Raw genomic sequence first — 21,063 nt, forward strand, 5'->3', positions numbered from 1 at the left:
TGCTAATAACACAGAACACATGCAAACTGTAATGCACAAGGCACCAAAACTCCTCCAGGGCCATCTCCTCATCCACATCCCAGAAGAGCTAGATGTAAAGCTCTCGGACAGGTTTGTTGGCATGCTGTTGATGGGAATGTCCCAGGCAGGTTACCTCTTGCTCAAATATTATATACTCCATATTAGATGTTTCAGTCATTGCCTCTAGAGTTCTTTCTACTCCCTCTCTCAATATCTTGATGCATGTTAATAATTAGGTACTGTATATACAGTACATACACATATTCTCAAATCACACACTATAGCCATAGACTTTGGACAATGCTGTGCTATGCATCCCACTACACAGTTTTGTATTGAATATTAATTTTATTTGCATCAATAATGCGACAAAGTACAATAGCCTGAGTACTCTCAGCGCTGCCATTGCATGCAAGTGCTTTGTGCGACACTGACACTAACCAGGGTAAAAAGGCAAAAGACTGAGGTACAATTGACTAATGCCAAGCTGCATGGCAGGCATTGTTGTACAGATGTTGCCCTTAGCAACATCGAATGTGACACAGAACTCCCATCTAAGTAACTTTCCCTGTCTCTCATTTTTTCAAAAAAATCCTCACTGCATCCACCATCACTAATAAATTGCTGCACGTTCACAGTGACTGTGGGGCAGATTTATTAAGCTCGGTGAAGTGGTTTTTATCACCGGCCAATCAGCTCCTAACTGTGAAGATACAGGCTTGGTTTGGAAAATGACAGGTAGAAGCTGATTGGCCGGTGATAAAAACCAGACACTTTATCACTTCACAGAGCTTAATAAATCTACCCCTGTGTTATATGCACAGTAGGAGACAGTAGGAGACATTGCTCAGATCCACAAATATTGGCATTGTATCCAGTGGTGGTTTTTACCTATGGGCTGCAGGCCCCCCAGGTGAAATCCACCATTGGTTTCTGACTTAGATAAAGCTAAATGCAGTCTGTGAAACTGCACTGGCTTCACTGTGACTGGCTGTGACTTCCTATTTTGCCGGGAATATTGGGGACTGCCCATAAAATGGAAAATCAACTTTTGGGAGAGTAGGTATAAAAAATACACCATCTAGAAAATATAGACGTGTGATTCTGCAGGAGCCCATACTCCCCTAATTGCTTCCACTGACTCATCTCCTGCTACAGTACTTCCCTCATTGACCCCATATACTGCCTAGGCTCCCAGCTGTGTTCATGAACTGCAAGTTGTAACCACTGAGACACCAGAGTATGCTGCAACGTTTAGTTATCAAAAGTAAGCACTATAGGCTTATACAGAGTTTGCTACAATGTTGTGCTCTGGTTGTTGCTGAACCACAACTCCCAGCACCTATTTCCAGCAGCAGGAGGACCATAATCTGACAAACCCTTCTCTCAAGGGTGTAAGTTCTTCCCAGTTGCCCAGAAGCAAGTTGGAGATTGGGGCCCCCTTAAAAAAGGAAAAATATTTTGTCCCACATGCACGCATGTCCCAGTTTTCGGGCGGTGGGGTACACAAAACCCTGCCTTTCTCCGCCTCAGAGAGACAGGCAGGGTTGGGGGGGTTGCGGGGCGGCGGTGGAGACCGGAGGACAGCGACGGGGAGGTGACGGGGACCGACAGTGAGCTCCGTCGGAAGGGGTCGCAAGACCGTCTCCTGCGCACGCGTTCCCTTCCGGCAGCTGGTTGCGGCTGGCGGTTGGTGATCCGACCGCCAGACCCCCGCTGATTGAGCCCAGCTCCATCTGTAGATAGTACACTCAGATGGTCTACAGAGACTGTAGCCTGCAGTGATAGGTACCAGTTAGGAGCTGTCCTTTCCCTTGTAGGTGTTAGCAAGACTCATGGGATAGACCCAATTAACTTTGCACAAGCGGGTGTGCCACAGAGCTCCTTTTGGATCACACTTGGATCCTGCTGTGACCCACACATGTGCTGCTATACATGCAGGTGCCCCTTCAGCACTTGGAGCCCAGAGGTAGGCGAATCCATTGCCTCTGGGATTTACGCCACTTCCTACTCTAAATATATAGTAGATAAATGGTGTTGTCTGATATCTGCAGCTCATCATTGGTCAAACACGTATCTGTTTAAAATACCTGCGACAGCAGCTATGGTCTTAATCCTTTAATTCTACCTTTTGAGACAGCCAATTTAATGGATGCTTAAACGAGTACAATGTAAAAAGCAACTGCTTAATCAATAAAAAATGTAAAACTAATTGACTGCTTAAATTTAAATCTAGCACAATGATGATAAAAGTGCTTGTGACAATTATGAATGATGCAAACTCTGAAAGAATAACTAATGTTTACATGCAGCAATAATAACAAAAGCCAAAGACAAAACCTTTCAGTTACCTACATCACTGCACATGCAGCTGCTGGAGTTGTAAGGCTAAATAGGATCTTCATATGACAATTAGATGCATCACCTACTGCATAAGTAGGCATACACTAGATGTATTCGTACATTGTAATGTAAGGGAATCCATGGGTATTGTTTCTTGCAGCCGCTGAGGACAGTGGTAAAACGTTTGGCGTACGGTTTATCAGCATGTTCAGATTTTAATCCTCTGTCTCACTAGCTCATAATTTATCAAAGAAACCTAGATACAAAGGACCATTGACATCTTTGTACTACACACTTGCAGAAAGTTATTCCCACTATTTTAGGAAATCTCTTTGTGCTGTTCCCATGCTATCAGATCCTCAAAGCTCCTTCAACCCAATACTCTGCTATTTTCTAAAAAGGAGCTGAGAAGTGATCAGCTTGAGTTTTACAAAATTTGGCAACTAAACAAAGATGAATTGGGTTACCGATTCTGACATTTTTTTATTCTCTGTTTTAGGATTTTTCTTTGGATGTCACCTCGCACAGTACATTTTTTGACAGTATAAATGGCATCAGATTAATGCTATGTACCAGGCTCATATTACTGGTACCATATATATAACTATATCAGTCTAATTTCTGCCAATATCACTCACGAAAATTCCCCTCGGGTGAGGCCTGGGGCATCAACGTGTGCACAGACACTTCTTGTAGCATGCTGGAAAGGAATGTCCTTCTCCAAGCAGGGCCGGATTAAGGGGTTAGTCAGAGTTGAACAGTGCTTTGCGAATTCGCTAGTTGATTATCGGAAAGCTGTGCATGCGTACGGATCGTAACCAGGAATGCCCAAACTATGGCCCTCCAGCTGTTGTGGGACTACAAGTCCCATCATGCCTTGCCACAGTTTTGCTATTAGGGAATGCTAAAACAATGGCAAGGCATGCTGGGATGTGTAGTTTCACAACAGCTGGAGAACCACAGTTTGGACATGCCTGCTCTCGGTCAAACAGTGGCAAAAATGAGTGATTTCTGTTTGTTTGCAATCCCCTTGCACCTTGACTGGCAGGAAGCCGCTGTTTGGGGGATTGACTGGCCGTTTTCTGTGTCAGAAAAAAAATGCAGGAGTGCCCAGGCGTCTTTAGGGAGGGTCTGTGACGTCAGCCTCGGCCTCAACCAGTCTGTCTCTGTAGCAGTGTTATGGAAGGGTCAGAGTTACACACACTTGCACAGACTGGGAAAATCAATCGACGGTGTGTTGCATATCGACTTACACAAAGGGTGGGTTTTCACTGGACTGGGCAGCAACTATGTCTGTGAATTTGCACATCAGCGAGCAGGTCTGAATTAGGCCTAAACCTTTTGGGGGTCCAGCAGGGGCGAATTTAGGAGTCAGGCCGCCCCTAGGCACAACATTTTTGCCCGCCCCCCCTCTATTTTAATATAATCATTATTAAGGTATAAGTTTATATATATATATATATGCCACTGACTGCATGCCGTGCGATGCGAGTCCCGATACGATCTGATCGCATCGGGACTCGCATAGCACGGCAAAGCTACCCGTGTGTACACACCATAATACATCATAAAACGGGGAAGTATAAAGCCACCAGCATCTATTCTTATAGTCCTATCTACTATCCAGTTTTGTGTTGTTTTATACAGCATGCACTGGGTGTGTTTGTGTTTATTGTATTTTTGTATTCCAGATGGCAATGTGTTACAAGCATTGAAACTTTGAACTAGTGATACAGTGAGCGTTATATATATATGCATACACACACACACACACACACACACACACACACATCAACCACTGTAATCACAACATTGCACATAACATTATCCTCAGGCTAAGCAGACCTTGCATCAGATCCACCTGGGCTGTACACGGGCACAATCAGCCAGCAGGGGCGAGTCATTTTTTTCATGCTTCGCTCCAGGGCACCTCCAGGGGCGGGGGTGTGTGAATTGGGATGTTTGGGTGGCGCCTGTTCCCCCATCTCTGCCGCTCCATTTTACGTCAGAGTTCAGCAGCAGGAGGCATCCTCCACTTACATCACGGCAGTCTGCACCTCCGTCGCGCAGCATAATGCCGCATTTTGTGTATTTTGGACAGATGGGAGAAGGGACTGCTTCTGCTGCTCATGCGTAGCAGCCCTGCTCCAGCAGCTATTTAAAGCTCCCCGCTGCGCTGACACTGGGCAGCTCCTGCTGCTACCGGCTCCCGACTCTGGCTGAGCTACCCGATTGAAGCTGAGAGCTCTGATCGCGGTAGCCAGCCCAAAGCTGGAACTGCGCTGCATGCCGCCCTTGATTGGTGCCGCCCTGAGGCACTGTCCTGCTTGCAAGATGGCTGCCTGGTACTGCTAGGGCACAAGAGAGAGAGCTAGTGTATGTCACTGTGCCCTGGCCAGGGGGCCCTAACACAGAGGGGCCTGGTGTACAGTATCGCTTGTACCCCCCCTTTAATCTGGCTATGACTCCAAGCGATTCACAGCATCGCAACAATACTAATACTAATATATTATTGCAAAGGACAGCTCTTGCAAAAAGAGATGCACTTTGCAAAGCCACAGGTCCATCTCACCACCCACACCTAGCGGCCTCCTGTGGCAGACGACTGCAGTGACTCCTGGGTTTCTCCTTCCTGCACCCGGAAGTGGAAGTCCTGTTGGGCGGCGGAGGGCCAGAAAGGGATGTGGTAAGAAGCCCATAGGCTTCTATAGGGTAACGTTACCCTCCTTACCGAAAACATGACCCACGTTGATACAGTACTGTACATCTAAAAAATGAGGTAAAAACCAATAGAACAGGGTTTTTACCGCTGTTTTTTAATTTTTTTTATTATACACCTCGGCCTTAGAATCTTGGTCAAGTAGGCATGGATGAAAACTATGAAGTATGGTTACAATCATTTGTTCTTACATTTCAGGCCCCTATATGCCCTTTACATGCCATCTGATCCATGTGCATCTGTGCAATGAGAGCACCCATATACCTATTTTTATGCCATCAGACTCCCTACATGCCCCTTTACATGACATCAGAGTACCTTCATGCCCTCTGCTTCCCTTACCCCTACCCAACACAGTCCACAGTGAGCGTACATTGCCATGCTTCCCACTGATGCAGACCAATGTGAAGTTTTCCCTTTCGCACAATGCAGTCCAGTGTGGGTTTAGATAAAAGATCACACAATGATAGCAAGTGTTGTATCTTTCATCTGCCTTATCTATTGATCTCTCTGTACACCCTGTGGGGTCTCAGGTCATTTAATATGCTGTTATTTGAATATTATATATCTTCTTACTGGATTTTGTACCCTGCAAACGTATGCTACAATGTGCTTATCTTTCATGGTATATGTTTATTGCTTCTGCTATGTATGCTCTTTTGCTTTTTTTTTTGCTTTTCTCTGTTTATTATTGTTATCTTGGGTTATTGGCAACTTTCAATAAAAATTCTTGGTTAAAAAAAATGTAAAAAATCACCTCAAGATCAGTCCAGTCATACTTTACATTGTGTCGCACTTGTACCCCAATTGCAGAACTGCTTTGGAGAAAACACTTAAAGTATATGTAACCTGAATGGTAACATATCAAATCAGGAAGCTTTATTGTGTTAACAACCAATTCTACTGGACAAAGACTGAATGGACACAATCTTATCAGCACATTCAGTTACATATTATAGCACGCAATATTATGCAGTCTATGGCTTGCATTGTGATGCATCCTGTTGGTGATGGTGGAAATAGCGGGTGTGGTACAGGGGTCCGACAGTCGGGATCCCGACAGTCTTTAGCCCGACGTCGGGCTCTCGACTGGCCGGACCCAGACAGCATGGCGAGTGCAACAAAGCCCCTTGCAGGCTCGCTGCGCTCGCCACGCTGCGGGCACGGTGGCTCGCAATGCAAACCTCCTATTCTATTCTCCCTCTACGGGGGTCGTGGACCCCCACGAGGGAAAATAGCCGACGGCTGTCGGGAATCCGGCTGTCTGCGTTTTGACCGTCAGAATCCCGACGTCGGGTAAATGCCTGTCGGGATCCCGACTGTCGGGACCCCGTCCGGCACCCGAAATAGCAGCGGGGCCATATTCAATGCTGTCTTTCCTGACAGCATTGAACGGGAATCTTGGCAGAACAGGCCTGACTTTAGACCAGGGAAAAGCCAAAAGTCTTCCCTGATCTTTGCCTACGGTCACCAGCTTTTAGAATCCTACCCCTGAAAGTTCAGTGCTGCAGGCTTCTGATCCGCAATTACTTGTGACACACGTTTCTTCCATTTTCTATTTCTTTGATTATTATCCCGTGCAAGTTAGAAATAGATCTTCTGGTAGGCTAGTCCATAAATCTATTACCCTTTCTGTAAAAAATAAATAAATAAACCCTATCCCACTTAAAGTGCATCTCAGTACATGTAGGTCTTGGATAAAGGCAATGACCTGGCAAAAAATTCAGCATATTGAATTATAATAGCATCTGGAAGCCTTTCCCAATTCATTTCCAACTGCGGAGAGAGGATTCATCTGTAAGAAGCAATAAAAAATGCAATCTGTGACAAAACGCTGCTAAACAGAAAATAACCACCACTCAGTCGCATTTTGCAGAGATCCATACAATATACAGGCCAATGGAAGTACCCGATGCTGTTACATCTTTTATTATATTCAATTGGAGAGTACATTATGGTTATAATATAATACATTTATCTTCTTTCCGTGGAACCTTTTTTTCATATGCACCGTTGTCTCTGGAGTCCAATGTATGTCTTATGTTATTTGCTTTATAGACATTCTTCTTATTTTTGTCCCATTATTTTCTTGCACTCCTGGGAATTTAACTTTCATTTATTATTTAGTGTATAATTTTGTGACGCTCAGAAGAAGCCGGATTTCTTTATGGGTCTTAGCACTTATTATTCACTGACTGATTCAGAACACTATGGAATATAGAGACAACAAAGTATTCAAACTCCAGTTTATTTCTGCTGCTCGCATATATACAATGGGTGATTATTATAGGTCACACTATGTCAGGGTTGCCGACCCTCCCGGAATTTCCGGGAGTCTCCCGAAAATCGGGTCCCCCTCCCGGCCCCCCCGGAAGGGTGGGCAACCCTCCCGGATTCAGGGGGGACCCCTGTTGTCCCCTGGATCGCGGCATTAAAATACTGCAATCCTCGGGTCTCAGAGGAGGGGGCGGAGCTAAAATTACACAATCGCGTCATTTTAGCCGCGCCCCCTCCACGGAGATCCCTGAGTTCGCTGGTTTACCAGCATGGGGGGGGGCTTAGTGATGTCACGCTTAAGCCCCGCCCCCTGAGCGGCTACTGAAATTCTCCTCTCCGGGCTTCGCCCGGAGAGGAGAATAAGAAAGTCGGCAACCCCGCACTATGTCATAATATCGAATTCTGTTCAATACAGCAAATACTGTACAGATTAGAGGGCTCTGTACTTCCTTCCTGATCGGGGGCAGGTTTATCCTGATCCGGCAGCATTGGGCAGTATTTTGTGTTCACTGCAGAGCAGCAATGAACCCGGAGCAGCGCACAGCAACCATGGCGTATGTGATTTCAAGGAAGTGAGAAGGGGACAGTTCAGTACATTGGAAGTGAATGTGACAAAGACAACCCCTTGTGAAAGGCCCCATGAGAGGTGGGGGGATGGGCAGAAATATAATGCCTCCTATATCCATCTACATACCCTCCAACATATGAAGATTAGAAATCGGTACACATTTGCAAAAGTGTGTCCAATGGTAAGTGGGGCATTTCCATGGGTTAAAGGGGGCGTGTCTACGCCCCCCTTCCCAATTGTGTACTCTACTGGGCATATACTGTACATATATATATATATATATATATATATATTTAAATTAACACTCCCCTTACATATATACAATTTAACGCTCTCCTCACCTCGCTATGAATGTTGCTCAGTGCATCGCGAAAATTCTACTCTCCATCCGCCTTCAGCATCTCTAGCCCCTGAGTGCGGGAGGGGCTGTGTGACTTCATGATGCTGCCAGGACCCACCGCAATGCACTACTGGGTGCCTTAGAAGGGCCAGAATCAAGGAGAGAAGGAGGAGCTGCCTGAACCCTTAGAAAAACCAGTACAATTGGTACACTCTGATTTAGCTGGTACTATACCATCTATACGGCTGTATTTTGTGGGATAGCTGCACTTCTGGGCCTCAAAATGAAGATATGAAGATTTCTGCAAACAGTGGAATTAGCATGTGTATCTCAAATATCAACCTATTACTCTCTTTTACATTTTTCTCCCTATCTCTCTATGGGCAAGATGTACTAAGCCTTAAAAAGTGATAAAATGGAGAGTGATAAACCACCAACCATTCAGCTTCTAACTATCATTTTAAAACACAGCCTGTGACGTGGGAGTTGGGTGCCAAATGGCCGGCTTTTTTTTTTTACTCTCCATTTTATCACTTTTCACGCTTAGTACATCCCTATAAACTGGGATGCTGCCTTGTCCCAGGTGATAAAATTCCTAGTTTGCCGGGCGCTCACACCCACCAGGTAGTCGCGCCCATGGGAACGCCCAGCGTTTCATGGGTGTTCCCATTAAAATGCTGGGCATTCCAATGGTGATGACCCAGTGACGTGGGTGCCGGGGGCGGGCAGCTTACATCGCCGGATGTCAGCTGCCCGTCTTGTCCTTGGTCAAGGCACACGCAAGCCTAAGACACCTGAATGTGTCTTAGATTTGCTTGTCTGCACCACATCATTTGATGGTCAGCGACCATCGAATGATGTGGGTGTCACCCCATAGGCTGCAAATGGATGCTTATGCAAAACATCCATTGCAGCTGTGCAGGCGAATAGGCCCCGTGAATGGGGGCGGCAGCACCTGCGGGTGGCAGGCAGGCTAAGAATGATATGCAGCAGGGCGAACTTTGCAGCACTGCATGTCAACCAAAATCATCCCCATAGTCCTACACTAAAACAGGACATACTGTTCACCTCTGTCCAGACAAATTATTTGTCATGTAAAGCCCCTAATTGCCTGGGACAAAAGTTAAATCTGTGAAGTGATTTATAATACTGTTCATAGGCTCTATATATATAAAAAATAACTAATAAAAAAATAAATCTGCCAAGTTTACTGGGTATGGCCTTACTCAATATGGCACATGTATAAAACGTGCCAACTACTAGAAGCTTGTAAGGCAGCTACAGAAGCACAATATTAAGCCACCTGGATATGTTGTATTACTCACTTTCAAGGCCCTACATGACCAGGGCCCAAGGTACCTGCAACAGCTGCTGATCCCTTACTGTCCTACTAGATTACTACGATCCACTGAAGAAGGACTACTAACAGTACCCAGAATCTCCCTGAATTCATCTGGGGGTCGAGCTTTCAACTTTGCTGCTCCAACTCTGTGGAACTCTCTTCCTCGCACAGTGCGAGAAGCGCCCACTATAGAATCCTTTAAAAATAGACTAAAGACATACTTATTTACTCAAGCATTTCACTGACATCTACTGTTAAGCTTGTTTTGTATTTCGAGCTGTAAAGACAATGTGTGAAGCACTTTGAGTCCTATTGGGAGAAAAGTGCTATATAAATATCATTATTATTATTATTATTATATGACTAAGAAGACACTGCAGTCATGGGCATCTCAATACATCTGGCCAATGCCATTTCAAAGCGTGCAGCTAATTGCTATCACGGAGGAAAGAGTTCAAGGATACTCTAGAAATAAACAGTTAGCCACATACCACTGCATTTCTCATTCCCGTAGTGCTTAATTATGTACTATACCTAGGATAACAAAAAGACTACATGTTTTCCAGCAACTCCATTGTAACCATAACAGCCACTGACCCATGTTACAGAAAATGCAAAGCAAACAGTACAAAAACAAACCCCAAAAATGTACTGTGTATATATAATTGTCTAAATCATTCGAACACGCATTGATAAGGCAGCAATCAGCGAGAGAAAGCAAATCAAATGGAAGAGGCACAAAAGATGCTTCAAACACTGTCAAAACAAATTTCCCCACTCTGCTTTTGTGTGAAGTGAAGAATTTGGGGTGAATAACCTGATCTGCTGGAAATCCTTTATACGTAGCCGAGATATTTATTATGACAGATTAAATACTCAGCTTTTAAAATGACTTGAGTGGCTAATATTTATAAAGCAATAAACTAGGGAATTATGGTAATTAGTACAACATCACCAATTAATTTATTTCCTTTCATTTAAAAACCATTGGAACAATGGAGAGGCATACTAAATAGCCTTGATCTGTTTCATTGTAATTAATTCTAATGCATCACTGCTGTGAAATGTAACAAGCATTGGTAAGATAGCAGTGGTTTAATAGTGAATGCTGCAATGCTAGTATATACTGTATACAATATAGTGATTGCAGGTGCATTTGAAATATTTTAGCATGTGAATATTACTATTAATACTAAAGGTTTTCCATAATATACCTTTAATCCAGTCACCTACGGTATGATTTACACAGGGTCAGTGGCTGACTAAATTCAAGCTGCATTCCACCTGCTTTTAATCAACCACAGCACCAGGTGACAGATTTTAGGGATATTATGGTAGCCTAACTTTATCCTACTGTATCATATACTTTATCTAACATGGTTACTGCTTTCTCTGGTAACCAAAGAAACATACTTAGAAAAATCATATCAGTAAGATTGCTGTAGCTTTATAAAAGCATTACATGTAGTGTGTCTTACATGCAGTGTGTCACAAGGGAGTGTGGTTTGCCCTGCCCAGTGGGCGTGTTTATCTCTGCCTATAGGCTGTTTAGCATCGACATGTGAGATGGACAGTATTGTGCACAGTGTGGTTTCTCTATAGGTGGTACCGCCATCCAGGTTCGGATTTAGCCTTTTAGACAGGGGGCTCCCTGCTAATTGTCACTACTGGCCGCAAACTGCATGGGAGAATATTACACTGTCAAAACACAGAGTGAAGGCAGTATAGACTTTTTCAATGGGTAACTGCAAGGGGGCAGAATTAATATATATATATATATATATATATATATATATATATATATATATATATATATATACACATACCACATGAAAAGCCTGTGTTTGTCCCTCTGTACCTTACTCTGTAGAAGACATCACAGGTTCAGTGCTGCCTCTGATTAAAAACCCTACCATGAGGAAGCTGGTGCTGCTGATGTCCTCCATGGTCCTCAGAAGCAGGTGATGAGCTCCACCAATCAGAGCTAAGCCCTAGCCTCTCAGCCTCTTGTGTGGTCTCTTGGGACAGTCAACTCCCAGTAATGCACTGAACACTTGTGCCTTGGCTCCTGATGCCCATTAATCATTGTCACATTCGCAGATAGGTAAAGCTGCAGCACTACCCCACTCCCATGCACAAAACCTTTAGCTAAAATATATATTTTTAAATAAATACATGCCGACCACAGGGGGGCCCTAGATAGGGGGGGGGGGGGCAGGGGTACCTTAATTTGGCCCTGCCGCCATCTAGTAGGATGCTAGCAGTTGCTACAGCATTTATCCAATCACTTGTTGTTAACAAGCATTAATGGCAACACTTTCAAAGTATTTTTAGTTAATTAAAAGCTGTAGTGGCAGTCCAGCCACCCCCTCTGTGATCATTTGGACAGTGTTTGGCAATTACTTGAAGCATCTGCCATATACCAAGATGGCAACTTTTTGGACCTCTGAAAATGTGTGACACTATCTGGTCATTGTGTTTGAGTCAGGGCTGTCTCTAGACTATTTGGCTTCCAACACGAACAGTTAAGCGACTAGGTACTAGAAGTCCAATAGGACCTCTAAGCACTGTCTCCTCTATGGTAGCAGCCATTTTGGTGGGACATTTACACAATATTACATTAGGTCGGCTACTCCGCATGCAAAGGTGCATATACACTGTCCTATTCCCTGTGTGTATGATGTCGGCACACTATTTTGTTCTCCCTCTATGGGTTTCATGGACACCCATAGAGGGACAAAGTGCCGGAAATGCGGCGGTTGGGATTCCGACCGTATCCCACATGAAGGGCTGTTCTGCTTTATGTTAGGCTCTGTCTTTGCTGTCTCCAGTCTGTGTACCTGTGAGCTTGGCTGTACAAATCAGTGCACTTCAATAAACTCAAGCTCCTGTTTAAGTCTATGTTTCTAACTTGTCTTCAAATACTTCTTTCTGCTGGTGCCTACTATTTACCATCAGTGTACATCACAAAATACTATGCACAATTCAACCCTAAACAATTGTGCGTGTCTGGCGGCCTTACTTTATGAAAGAAGAGTAAGGCCTCTCGTACCACTTTACACCAAAACTGCCGGGTCGCACCTGGGTTTTTGGACCCAGAGGCAACCTGGCAGTTGTTCCCTTTTACACCGGCGTCCCCTGACATTATGCCGGGTGGGCGACGCCAGTGAAGTTGGGCCCTGAGAACATCATCTCCAGACGCCAGGAAACCCACCAGCCGGGACCCCCACAATGCCGACCGACATGCTGGGGGCAAGCCCAGCACCCAGGAAAGCTGCTGGGCTGCCCCCAGCCTCTGTCCATGAGGTGAATGGATGCCGAACACAGGCATCCATTCACCTCCCCAGCCTCCTCTGCTGTCTGCATAGTACCGCAGACAGCAGTGGAGGCTGTACGCGGCTCCTGCCCAACCTTTGGACTGACCGTAGGATGCTGCGGTCCAGAGATTGGGGCTTCCCTATTGGTGGAAATGGGTTCCTAGGTCGGATGACCTAGGTTACCTATTTACACGACCCCTGACTCCGGGGAAAACCCTATCTCCGACCATGAACATTTGCTGGGACGGACCATGGAAGGCATCACTTGACAAAATGACATGCGATGTGGTCCTTGAATTTCTGGCGTGTGGTCAAACAGGGAATGTGGTTTTATGGTAACTGAGAACTTACTTCATGTTCTGACCCCATTTTCGCTACTCCATCTACCCCCGTAGACTGTTTGGTCTTCAGTGGCAGCTCCTACACTGTGATAGGAGTCAGGTGCTGCATGTAATGTTACAATGCAGCACCCGGCTCCAGTCACTAAGCAGGAGCTGGCATTTTGGTGTCATCATCCGGGTGTATCCCACAGCCACATAGTGACGAATAGTAAGGCCCCTTGGATGCACACTGGAGCTTTATGCATAGTTCTCATGTTTACTGTTTTTTTGAGTGGGCAATGTCCCTATGATTGTCTATCCCCCCTCTCTCATACTGGGGCCCACAAACTGGCTAAATGGCCCATAATAAGTTTAAGTTCATACTGAGGACTAGAACAAAGCACACTGCAAGATGTTTGGAACATATGGAAGAATATACAAATATTATTTCCAGAGAAAGCAATGCAGTAGTATGCAGAAGTAGCCACATTCATTCATCCTGTGGCACAGCAACATGCGTGTCTTGGTACGCCAGGCTGCAACTAATTGCTCCTGAGATTGCACCATAGAAAGACTACGGGACGCTTGCATAGGCACTAATACAGACATGCGCCCCACGCCACATAGACTGCATGTGCCCCATAGGCTTTCTATGGTGCAACCGCCAGTGCGACTATTTGCAACCCGGCGTACCATGTCAGACCCACTGCACGTGTGCACACGCGGCCATGCCATGGGATTGACGAACATGTCCATGTCTGTATTTGCACCTTGTATTTTAATTGATGGAAAGGTACCAATTTCCAGCAGCTCTGATGTGATATAACTATCAGGTCACTTCCCCAGTAGTATCCTGCAAACAGAGGAAAATAAGTGTGACTGCCAGTGTGTCCATTCTGCAGCTGCTGGATTCCTGTGCCGCGCCTCTCCTTCATTAATGAACCTTTCTCCCGGAATGTGAGAACACTAAAGGAATGCTTTACGTTTTAATCAATTTTATAAGCTCCAGCTTTTTCCTATTAAGGCAGCAGAGACATATATAGATTCAGTGGTATTTCTGCATCATTGTGTAAATGCGGTTAAACACAGGAAAAGTAAAATAAATAAATAAATAACAAATGTAATTTGTCATATGCAATTTCTTAAAGGTTAAAAAAGCAATATTAGCCACATATGTAATTGGCAATTTAGCCTGAACATGCGTAGGCTAAAATTATTGTCATTTTCACTGTAAATTCCAGTTTTAAAGGCCAGTCATTTAGTTGCTAGGTTTAGACACTAAAGTTTAAGGAATATTAACCCAGGGTACATATCTGGCCTATTTTTTTAAATGTGTGTGTAAAAGAAACACCTATAGTTTCCACATTAATGTATATGGCTAAAGTATGCTTTATGTGTATTTTCTAAAACCTTCTCTTTGAAAAAGCTCATACGAGAGCGAAACGCGTTAGGTGATCCGGGACCCATGGGAAAAAAAATTCTGAGCCAGCAAAATCATCTTTACTGATGCGCCATACCTTCTGTCTATACTGGTAGGCACACGGAGTACCCATTTATGCTTGCACGGATACGCACCATCAAAGTGTCACCGACGGCAGAGCAGCGGATGAGAGACGCAGCTCTGTAGTCACACAGGAGCCTGCACAAGCCAGACGTGAGACCACCTGTAGCCGTGTGTGAGAGACGCTGCAAACCGGACTGACTACAACTGCCGAATTCGGGCAAGTCTTCTTTCCTGGCATCTCACTCTCACCCTCAGCACCTTCTATTAGCAAGTAGTAGAACGGAGGGCAGTGAACTTTGCACGGAATAGCCCTCCCGCCTCCCTGCGTCAACATGACTTAAATTATTCTTTTTGCTTTATTAGATCTGGCTCATCGATTCGGACATTCTTTTCCTATACATAGAGGGGAGATTATTACCTATCAAAAAACGGGGTCAATTGTATGCAGTTTTAATATATTATTTGTGCACATATGCTTATATGATTAAATTAATTGACAAGGAATTACGTTTAACTGTGAATGATAGGTGGCCACCTTAAAGAAACATATTAGCATTATATTTCTATTGTACAGCATATTAATTTTTTATAAATTTTTCATTCATTATTTATTTTTATTGCATTGCTATATTTATTTATTTTTATAAATAAAAAACTATTTGATAAGATTGTGTATAGTATTAATTCAGACCATTATGCACCTCGTTAAAATTAGCGCAGAACATTGGATATAGTTCTTATTTTCTAAAACCGCTTGTATTAGTACTTCCTTCCTGTAATGCTGGGTACACACCAGAACGCTCATGATCGTGAGCAGATTATGAGACAACCATGCGATGGTCGCACGATCTGCTGGAGCACAAAATCTGCTCACGATCTGAATCCGATCCCGCTCTGTAGCCAGTTGACTGTGTCGTTTTCAAATCCTACCTGCTGCAGGTAGATTCTGCAAAATGACCAAACGACCAGCTGGGACGCGCATTGGATCAGCATCGGATCTAAAACATGCCAAAACATGCCCAGTTTACATACAATCGGTTGAGAATACACAAATACTGGATGAAACATGTCATTGTCTATCCTCTATCACCAAGCAGGGCAGCTGTGACAGGTTGGAAAACATGTAATGCAGGTAGACAGCAACCACTATACTATTGCCCAGACCATTAGAAGGCCACAAGGAGTATTGTGCTTGGTACACAGGGGCAATATAATGTATAGCCAATTTAATTGAATGGTTGATATATCTCAGGCAGGTCAGCAGGTGTGTAGAAGAGATATGACTATGGCCGACATATATCGAGTGACTGTTTGGTAAGTGTATATGCCGACTTGAGTCGACAACTCTGTCAGGGGGATATGTTGCTGTGGTGTGTGCCCAGGACCAGATTAACAATGGGCCTGATGGAGCTACAGCTCAAGGCCCACTCCAAATAGGTCCATTTTGTAGCTGAGGGCTTCACTAGCCCCCTGGGAACCTGAGATACCGCCAGGCAAAGCTGGAACGTTTTCCCCATAGGATAATATGGGACCCGCTAATTCTGACCCCCACCCAATTCCAGTGGCATCACAGAAGCTCGAGGTTGATCTCAGTCTGACCCAAATCGCCAGGCCTTCAATCTGATACCAGGCTGGTCCATATGGGTTCATTGGTTCTAGAGATATTGCGGCTGCACGTTGTTTGAGGACAGATTTCTCTGGAACCAAATGGCCCAGTTTCACAGGACCAAAAGCCCACATGTAAATGGGTCAGTTGGTTCTGAAGATATAGCTGGTTGTTTAAAGGGAGGGGGGGGGGATTATTCTCCTCCTCATACCATTAAATGCAGGGACTAGGCTGTTGTAAAAGGGGCCAGCCCGGGTAAATCCCTGCATTTTCTGGTGTGAAAGGGGTATTATTTCAAATAGCCGGGACCTGCATTGCTTTGAATACAGCCCCCTGTTTTCTGCCATGCTTGTGGTAACTGGGAGACAGTCGCTGCCGGGCAGAAATGACAGCCATTGACGGCCGGGCAGAAAACAGGGGGCTGACCGGCTGTATTCAAAGCAATGCTTTGAATACAGGGCCTTTATGTATGCTAAAATAATATTGGTGCTTTAATGCATCTGACCCAATTTTCCGAACGCCTCTTGTTACTTTCATTTTTTTGTAGCCTCAAATGTATAACTAAGGACATAGCCATTAGTGTTTTACACAATTAGCAGAGCAGTAACTGCTTGTACATGAAACATTTCAGCAAGCACGCACTACCTTACATGTGCCACTATTCCTCTCTCTGGAGTATGAAATATATGTACGGCTCGCAGAGGAAATGATTTCATATGTTACCAATGCACAATTTGCCTGCATAACAGCTGTGTGTAGTCATTCTCTAGAGTCATGATTATTTGTCATTATTGTTGCTGCATTAATCATAAATGTAATGCAAAATTGCAAATGATGTGTAAAATGCCAGGGTGTATCTTTCTATATTTATATTTTTAATATTTATATCTTGTGCGCTGTATACATGTAACAGGACATTTTGGCATTTGACATTTCTGTGAATCGTCTGTTTCCCATAGAATAATAAGGTTAATCTTATTACATTTACAGTTTTCAGGAGAGGCAGAGCATTATTTTCTATTTTATTGGAATGCTTATCATTCAATGTAATTGTAATATAGTTTTATCGTATAGGGAAAAGGGCAGAAATATTGCAACTATATGCTCCGTGAGTTATGGCTTTATCAAGAGTGGATTCAAAATCAATGATCTCTACTGTATATTTGTTTGTTGGTGTTATCTGTCTCAGCTACTTACTCAGCTACTTCGTATAATTATTGGATATTCACGGACAGGGGCATAACTAGATATTTGTAGGCCCCATAGCAAAAGTTTATAAGGGCCAATGGTGAAAAATGTATATAAACCACATATCTTACAAAGGGAAAGAAGGGCTCCCCTCAAATCTGGGCCCCATAGCAGCTGCAGTCCTTGCACCTATGGGGGTGGAGGGGCTGTTCATGTTTATAATTTGAAGATTTTTTGTTTGGCTTAAATTTTGTACATTTACTTCTGGTGGTATCCTATTACCCGCGATGACATCACTAGGGGGTATCCAATTAGCGCTTATAAGCTGGCTCGTGCATGTAATTCTTCTGCAATTTTTCCACCACAAAGCAGATTTGCAATGAGATAAAACACTAATAATTTGTTATATACCTCAAAAATCAGGCAAGGTGTTTTGTTGTGCTGGGTCCTGGCGGGGTGCCAGCTCTCTCAAAAACAGGCTCCCATAAAATGGTTGCGGCCTTCTAGAAAGGGAGAGAATCCCCTATTTATTTATTTAGCATATTCTAGAAGATAATAGAATCTGTTTGGTTGCCCGTAGCAACATTCCATCTTCAACAGAACTCAGTAATTAAACCATTTTCCCTCTCGTCTACTCATTTTTCTGACTATCCTATGGAATAATTATGAGTATGGATAATTTGCATATCTCCCAGCAGAGTTGGTTCAGGGAGCGGGACAATGTACTGAAGGGGGAGCGGGGGTGGAGATTTGTGGCACCACCATTATAGTCATTGTCAGGTTGTGGCCAACCTTCTCTAAGGGGGGAAGTTACTAACCCAGCAGATACGCTGAACGCATTTTCAGCCTGTGAACTCAAATTTACAAAGGTGCAGAGTTCGCAGGATTCATATTTTCTGATGGTGAAGTAATTCATATTTGGCTGTCGAGTATTCCAGCAGCCAAATACTGACCCTGAAGCATTTACACAGTTTTTTAAAATAATCTAAAAAACGGCAAAACCCATGAGTATAAATAGCCCCAGGCTCCTTGAGCCAGTCCTAGTTTCAGAATACAGGGGAACAAAATTAATATAGTCCCCCCTGTATTTCAGAAACCAGCACCGGGCTCTTGGACCGATCCCAGCTATAATAATTACAGGGGCAAAAAGAGTAGGGGTCCTCTGTATTTTTATAATCGGCACCAGGCTCCAGCAGGCATCAGGATAATGCCACAGCCAGGGGACACTTATTATATAAGGTCCCGCGGCCAAAGCATTATTTTGTGGCTGGTCAGCCCTGGCCAGGTCACTGGGGAAGTGCCCCCCCACCCAGGCCAGACCTGAAGCCCAGGGCTATCCCCAGCACCCCTAGGCAGTGGTTGATAGATAGAAGATGTGTAAAATTAAGAAAATTCAAGTATTGGGCTCTGCTGTGGAACAAGTCATTGGAGAACCACAAGTCCCAGCATGTGGGGCATTAATGGGCTCGCTCGTTCCACAGCAGGACCAATAAACCAGTAAATGTACGAACACCCTCTAAAGTAAAAAAATATATGTGTTCAAGAATTGGTAGGGAAGTACTATGTTTGTATGTAAGAGATTCATATGGCAATAATATTATATATGGTTGAAAAACTCATAAATAAAGAGAAAAGGTTATATTTATATAGCACTTTGCTACAATAGGAGTGAATGTACTTTTCAGATACTTGAACATAATGCAGAGGTTTCATTTTGTGCAAAATACAGAAATAAAAAATACAAGGATGCAACAGCCATTTTGGATGATCAAATCCAAGGATTATTCCTCCTACACACAGGAGAGAGAGATGATTGCTAAATCAGTATAACCAGTCACTGCTTATTCTACACAAGAGAGTCCCAGGTGAGGCAGCCATCTTGTGTGCACTTCATAGGTTACAATGTGCCATTAACAGTACATGGAAATAAAAGGGATTGCTGACACCTCAGAGGTGATGTAGTAATTGTGTGCTGTGTAAGGGTTCCAGCAGACTTTTTATTTTTGGTGCAATATAGGAAAATGTAAAATTTGAATCATGGAGGGTGGAGATAATATCATACAATTGTAACCTAATTTTCACATATAACCAATATAAATAGAAAAAACATGACATAACATGGCATAACATGTCTAAGGAGTACTACTGAGACATAACCTGAATAAGGGGCATTACTGTGTCGACATGTGAATAAGGGGCACCACTAAGTGGTGTAATATGAAATAGGTGCACTCCATGCAGTGTAATGTGAATAAGATTGTGCTACTGTGTGGCATAACTTGAATTGAGGGTACTGTTATGTGACCACATAGAGGGTAGGGCACAAATTTATAGATTGCAGGGGGTTGCTAAAACCCTAGCATTTGCTCCATCTCCACTTAATGGGGTGGGAGTAGAAGGCAGGGGAAATGAGTTCCACCACCCCTCCCGGTCATTTTAAGTCCTGCAGGGGCCAGATGGAGATGTACAATCAGTAACCCACAGGACACACAGTATGACACAGTAAAAGTACTTCACTTTGGACCAAATAATGATATGATCTATTAAAGAGTCACTGATATTAAGAGGTTAAATAAAATGTAACAAATACAAAGTACCTGACAAATATGTTGCCGTTAGAGTTTTTTGTGTTCGTTGTACATAATCACATGGTAATCTTTCACTAAGCTGAGCTGTAAGGAGACAAGGAAACGGCTTGGAAACAAAAGTATGGATTTGGATGTCACATTCCTTAGAGAAACACAATTCAAACATGTTCCAACCACATCTTGTGATACAATGAGTGTAGGCATTGTCTGTTAGACCAATATTTTCATTATCTTGAGCTAACTTGTAAATGTTTTAAAATTAGTCAGTGATAACTACAATTTATTATTACACATTTCCATAGTGACCCAACATGTACTGTAATGTACAGCAGATATACAGAAATTAGATCAGTTTCACCAAACACAGCAAATTATATACTGTAGTACACATTGTCTTAAGCGCAGCGGAATATGTGGGCACTATATAAATAACTGGCAATAAATAAATAAATAATAAAGTATATGTATAATCTCAGTTTGCCCCTATTGGCCAATACTTGCATTTCAGGATGGCAATAGCAAGGGCAGGGGCATCAAGGGAGGAAGAGGTCCATGTGCAGCCTCCTTGGGGGCCCCCTTCTCTCTGTCAGAAGCAGTCTCTGGAGCAGTAGTGTCTGAGTGCTTCTAGTGCTCAGACCCTACTGTGCATGCTTGAACCTCCGCTGTGCTGTGGAGTCTGAGCACTAGAGCGCATGTACAGATTGCCAGAAAAACATTTCCGCCGATTTCTGCAGCACTCCTGCCACTGCTGCGGGACTCGGGTGGGTAAGTATTACCAAAATGGGTGTAGTGTGCGCGTTCTGGGCCCCCCAGGGACTCAGGGCCCTATGTCCATCATGCGCACTGCACCCATTATAGATATACGCCACTGAAAAAGGACCATTCCTGGAAAATAGGATCCACAGGTGTGTCAGACTGAGATAAATATTG

The 21,063-nt window shown here is 43.8% G+C and overlaps 1 protein-coding gene across 16 annotated transcripts in view; it reads right to left on the bottom strand.

The window, feature by feature from the left end:
* TENM3 (teneurin transmembrane protein 3) overlaps nt 1–21,063 on the bottom strand; it is a 2,716,013-nt gene that overhangs the window by 599,046 nt on the left and 2,095,904 nt on the right. For 11 of the 16 annotated variants that reach the window (XM_083170719.1, XM_083170736.1, XM_083170731.1 and 8 more), the window contains one exon: nt 20,143–20,217. The exons of the other annotated variants lie outside the window; for them this stretch is intronic. In XM_083170719.1, the coding sequence (XP_083026845.1) occupies nt 20,143–20,217 (75 nt within the window). The remainder of the gene's footprint in view (nt 1–20,142; nt 20,218–21,063) is intronic. 16 annotated transcript variants of the gene reach the window in all.

The sequence above is a fragment of the Crinia signifera genome, chromosome 1 (genome assembly GCF_055691185.1).
Source record: "Crinia signifera chromosome 1, ASM5569118v1, whole genome shotgun sequence".
In the NCBI taxonomy this organism is placed as follows: Eukaryota; Metazoa; Chordata; class Amphibia; order Anura; family Myobatrachidae; genus Crinia; species Crinia signifera.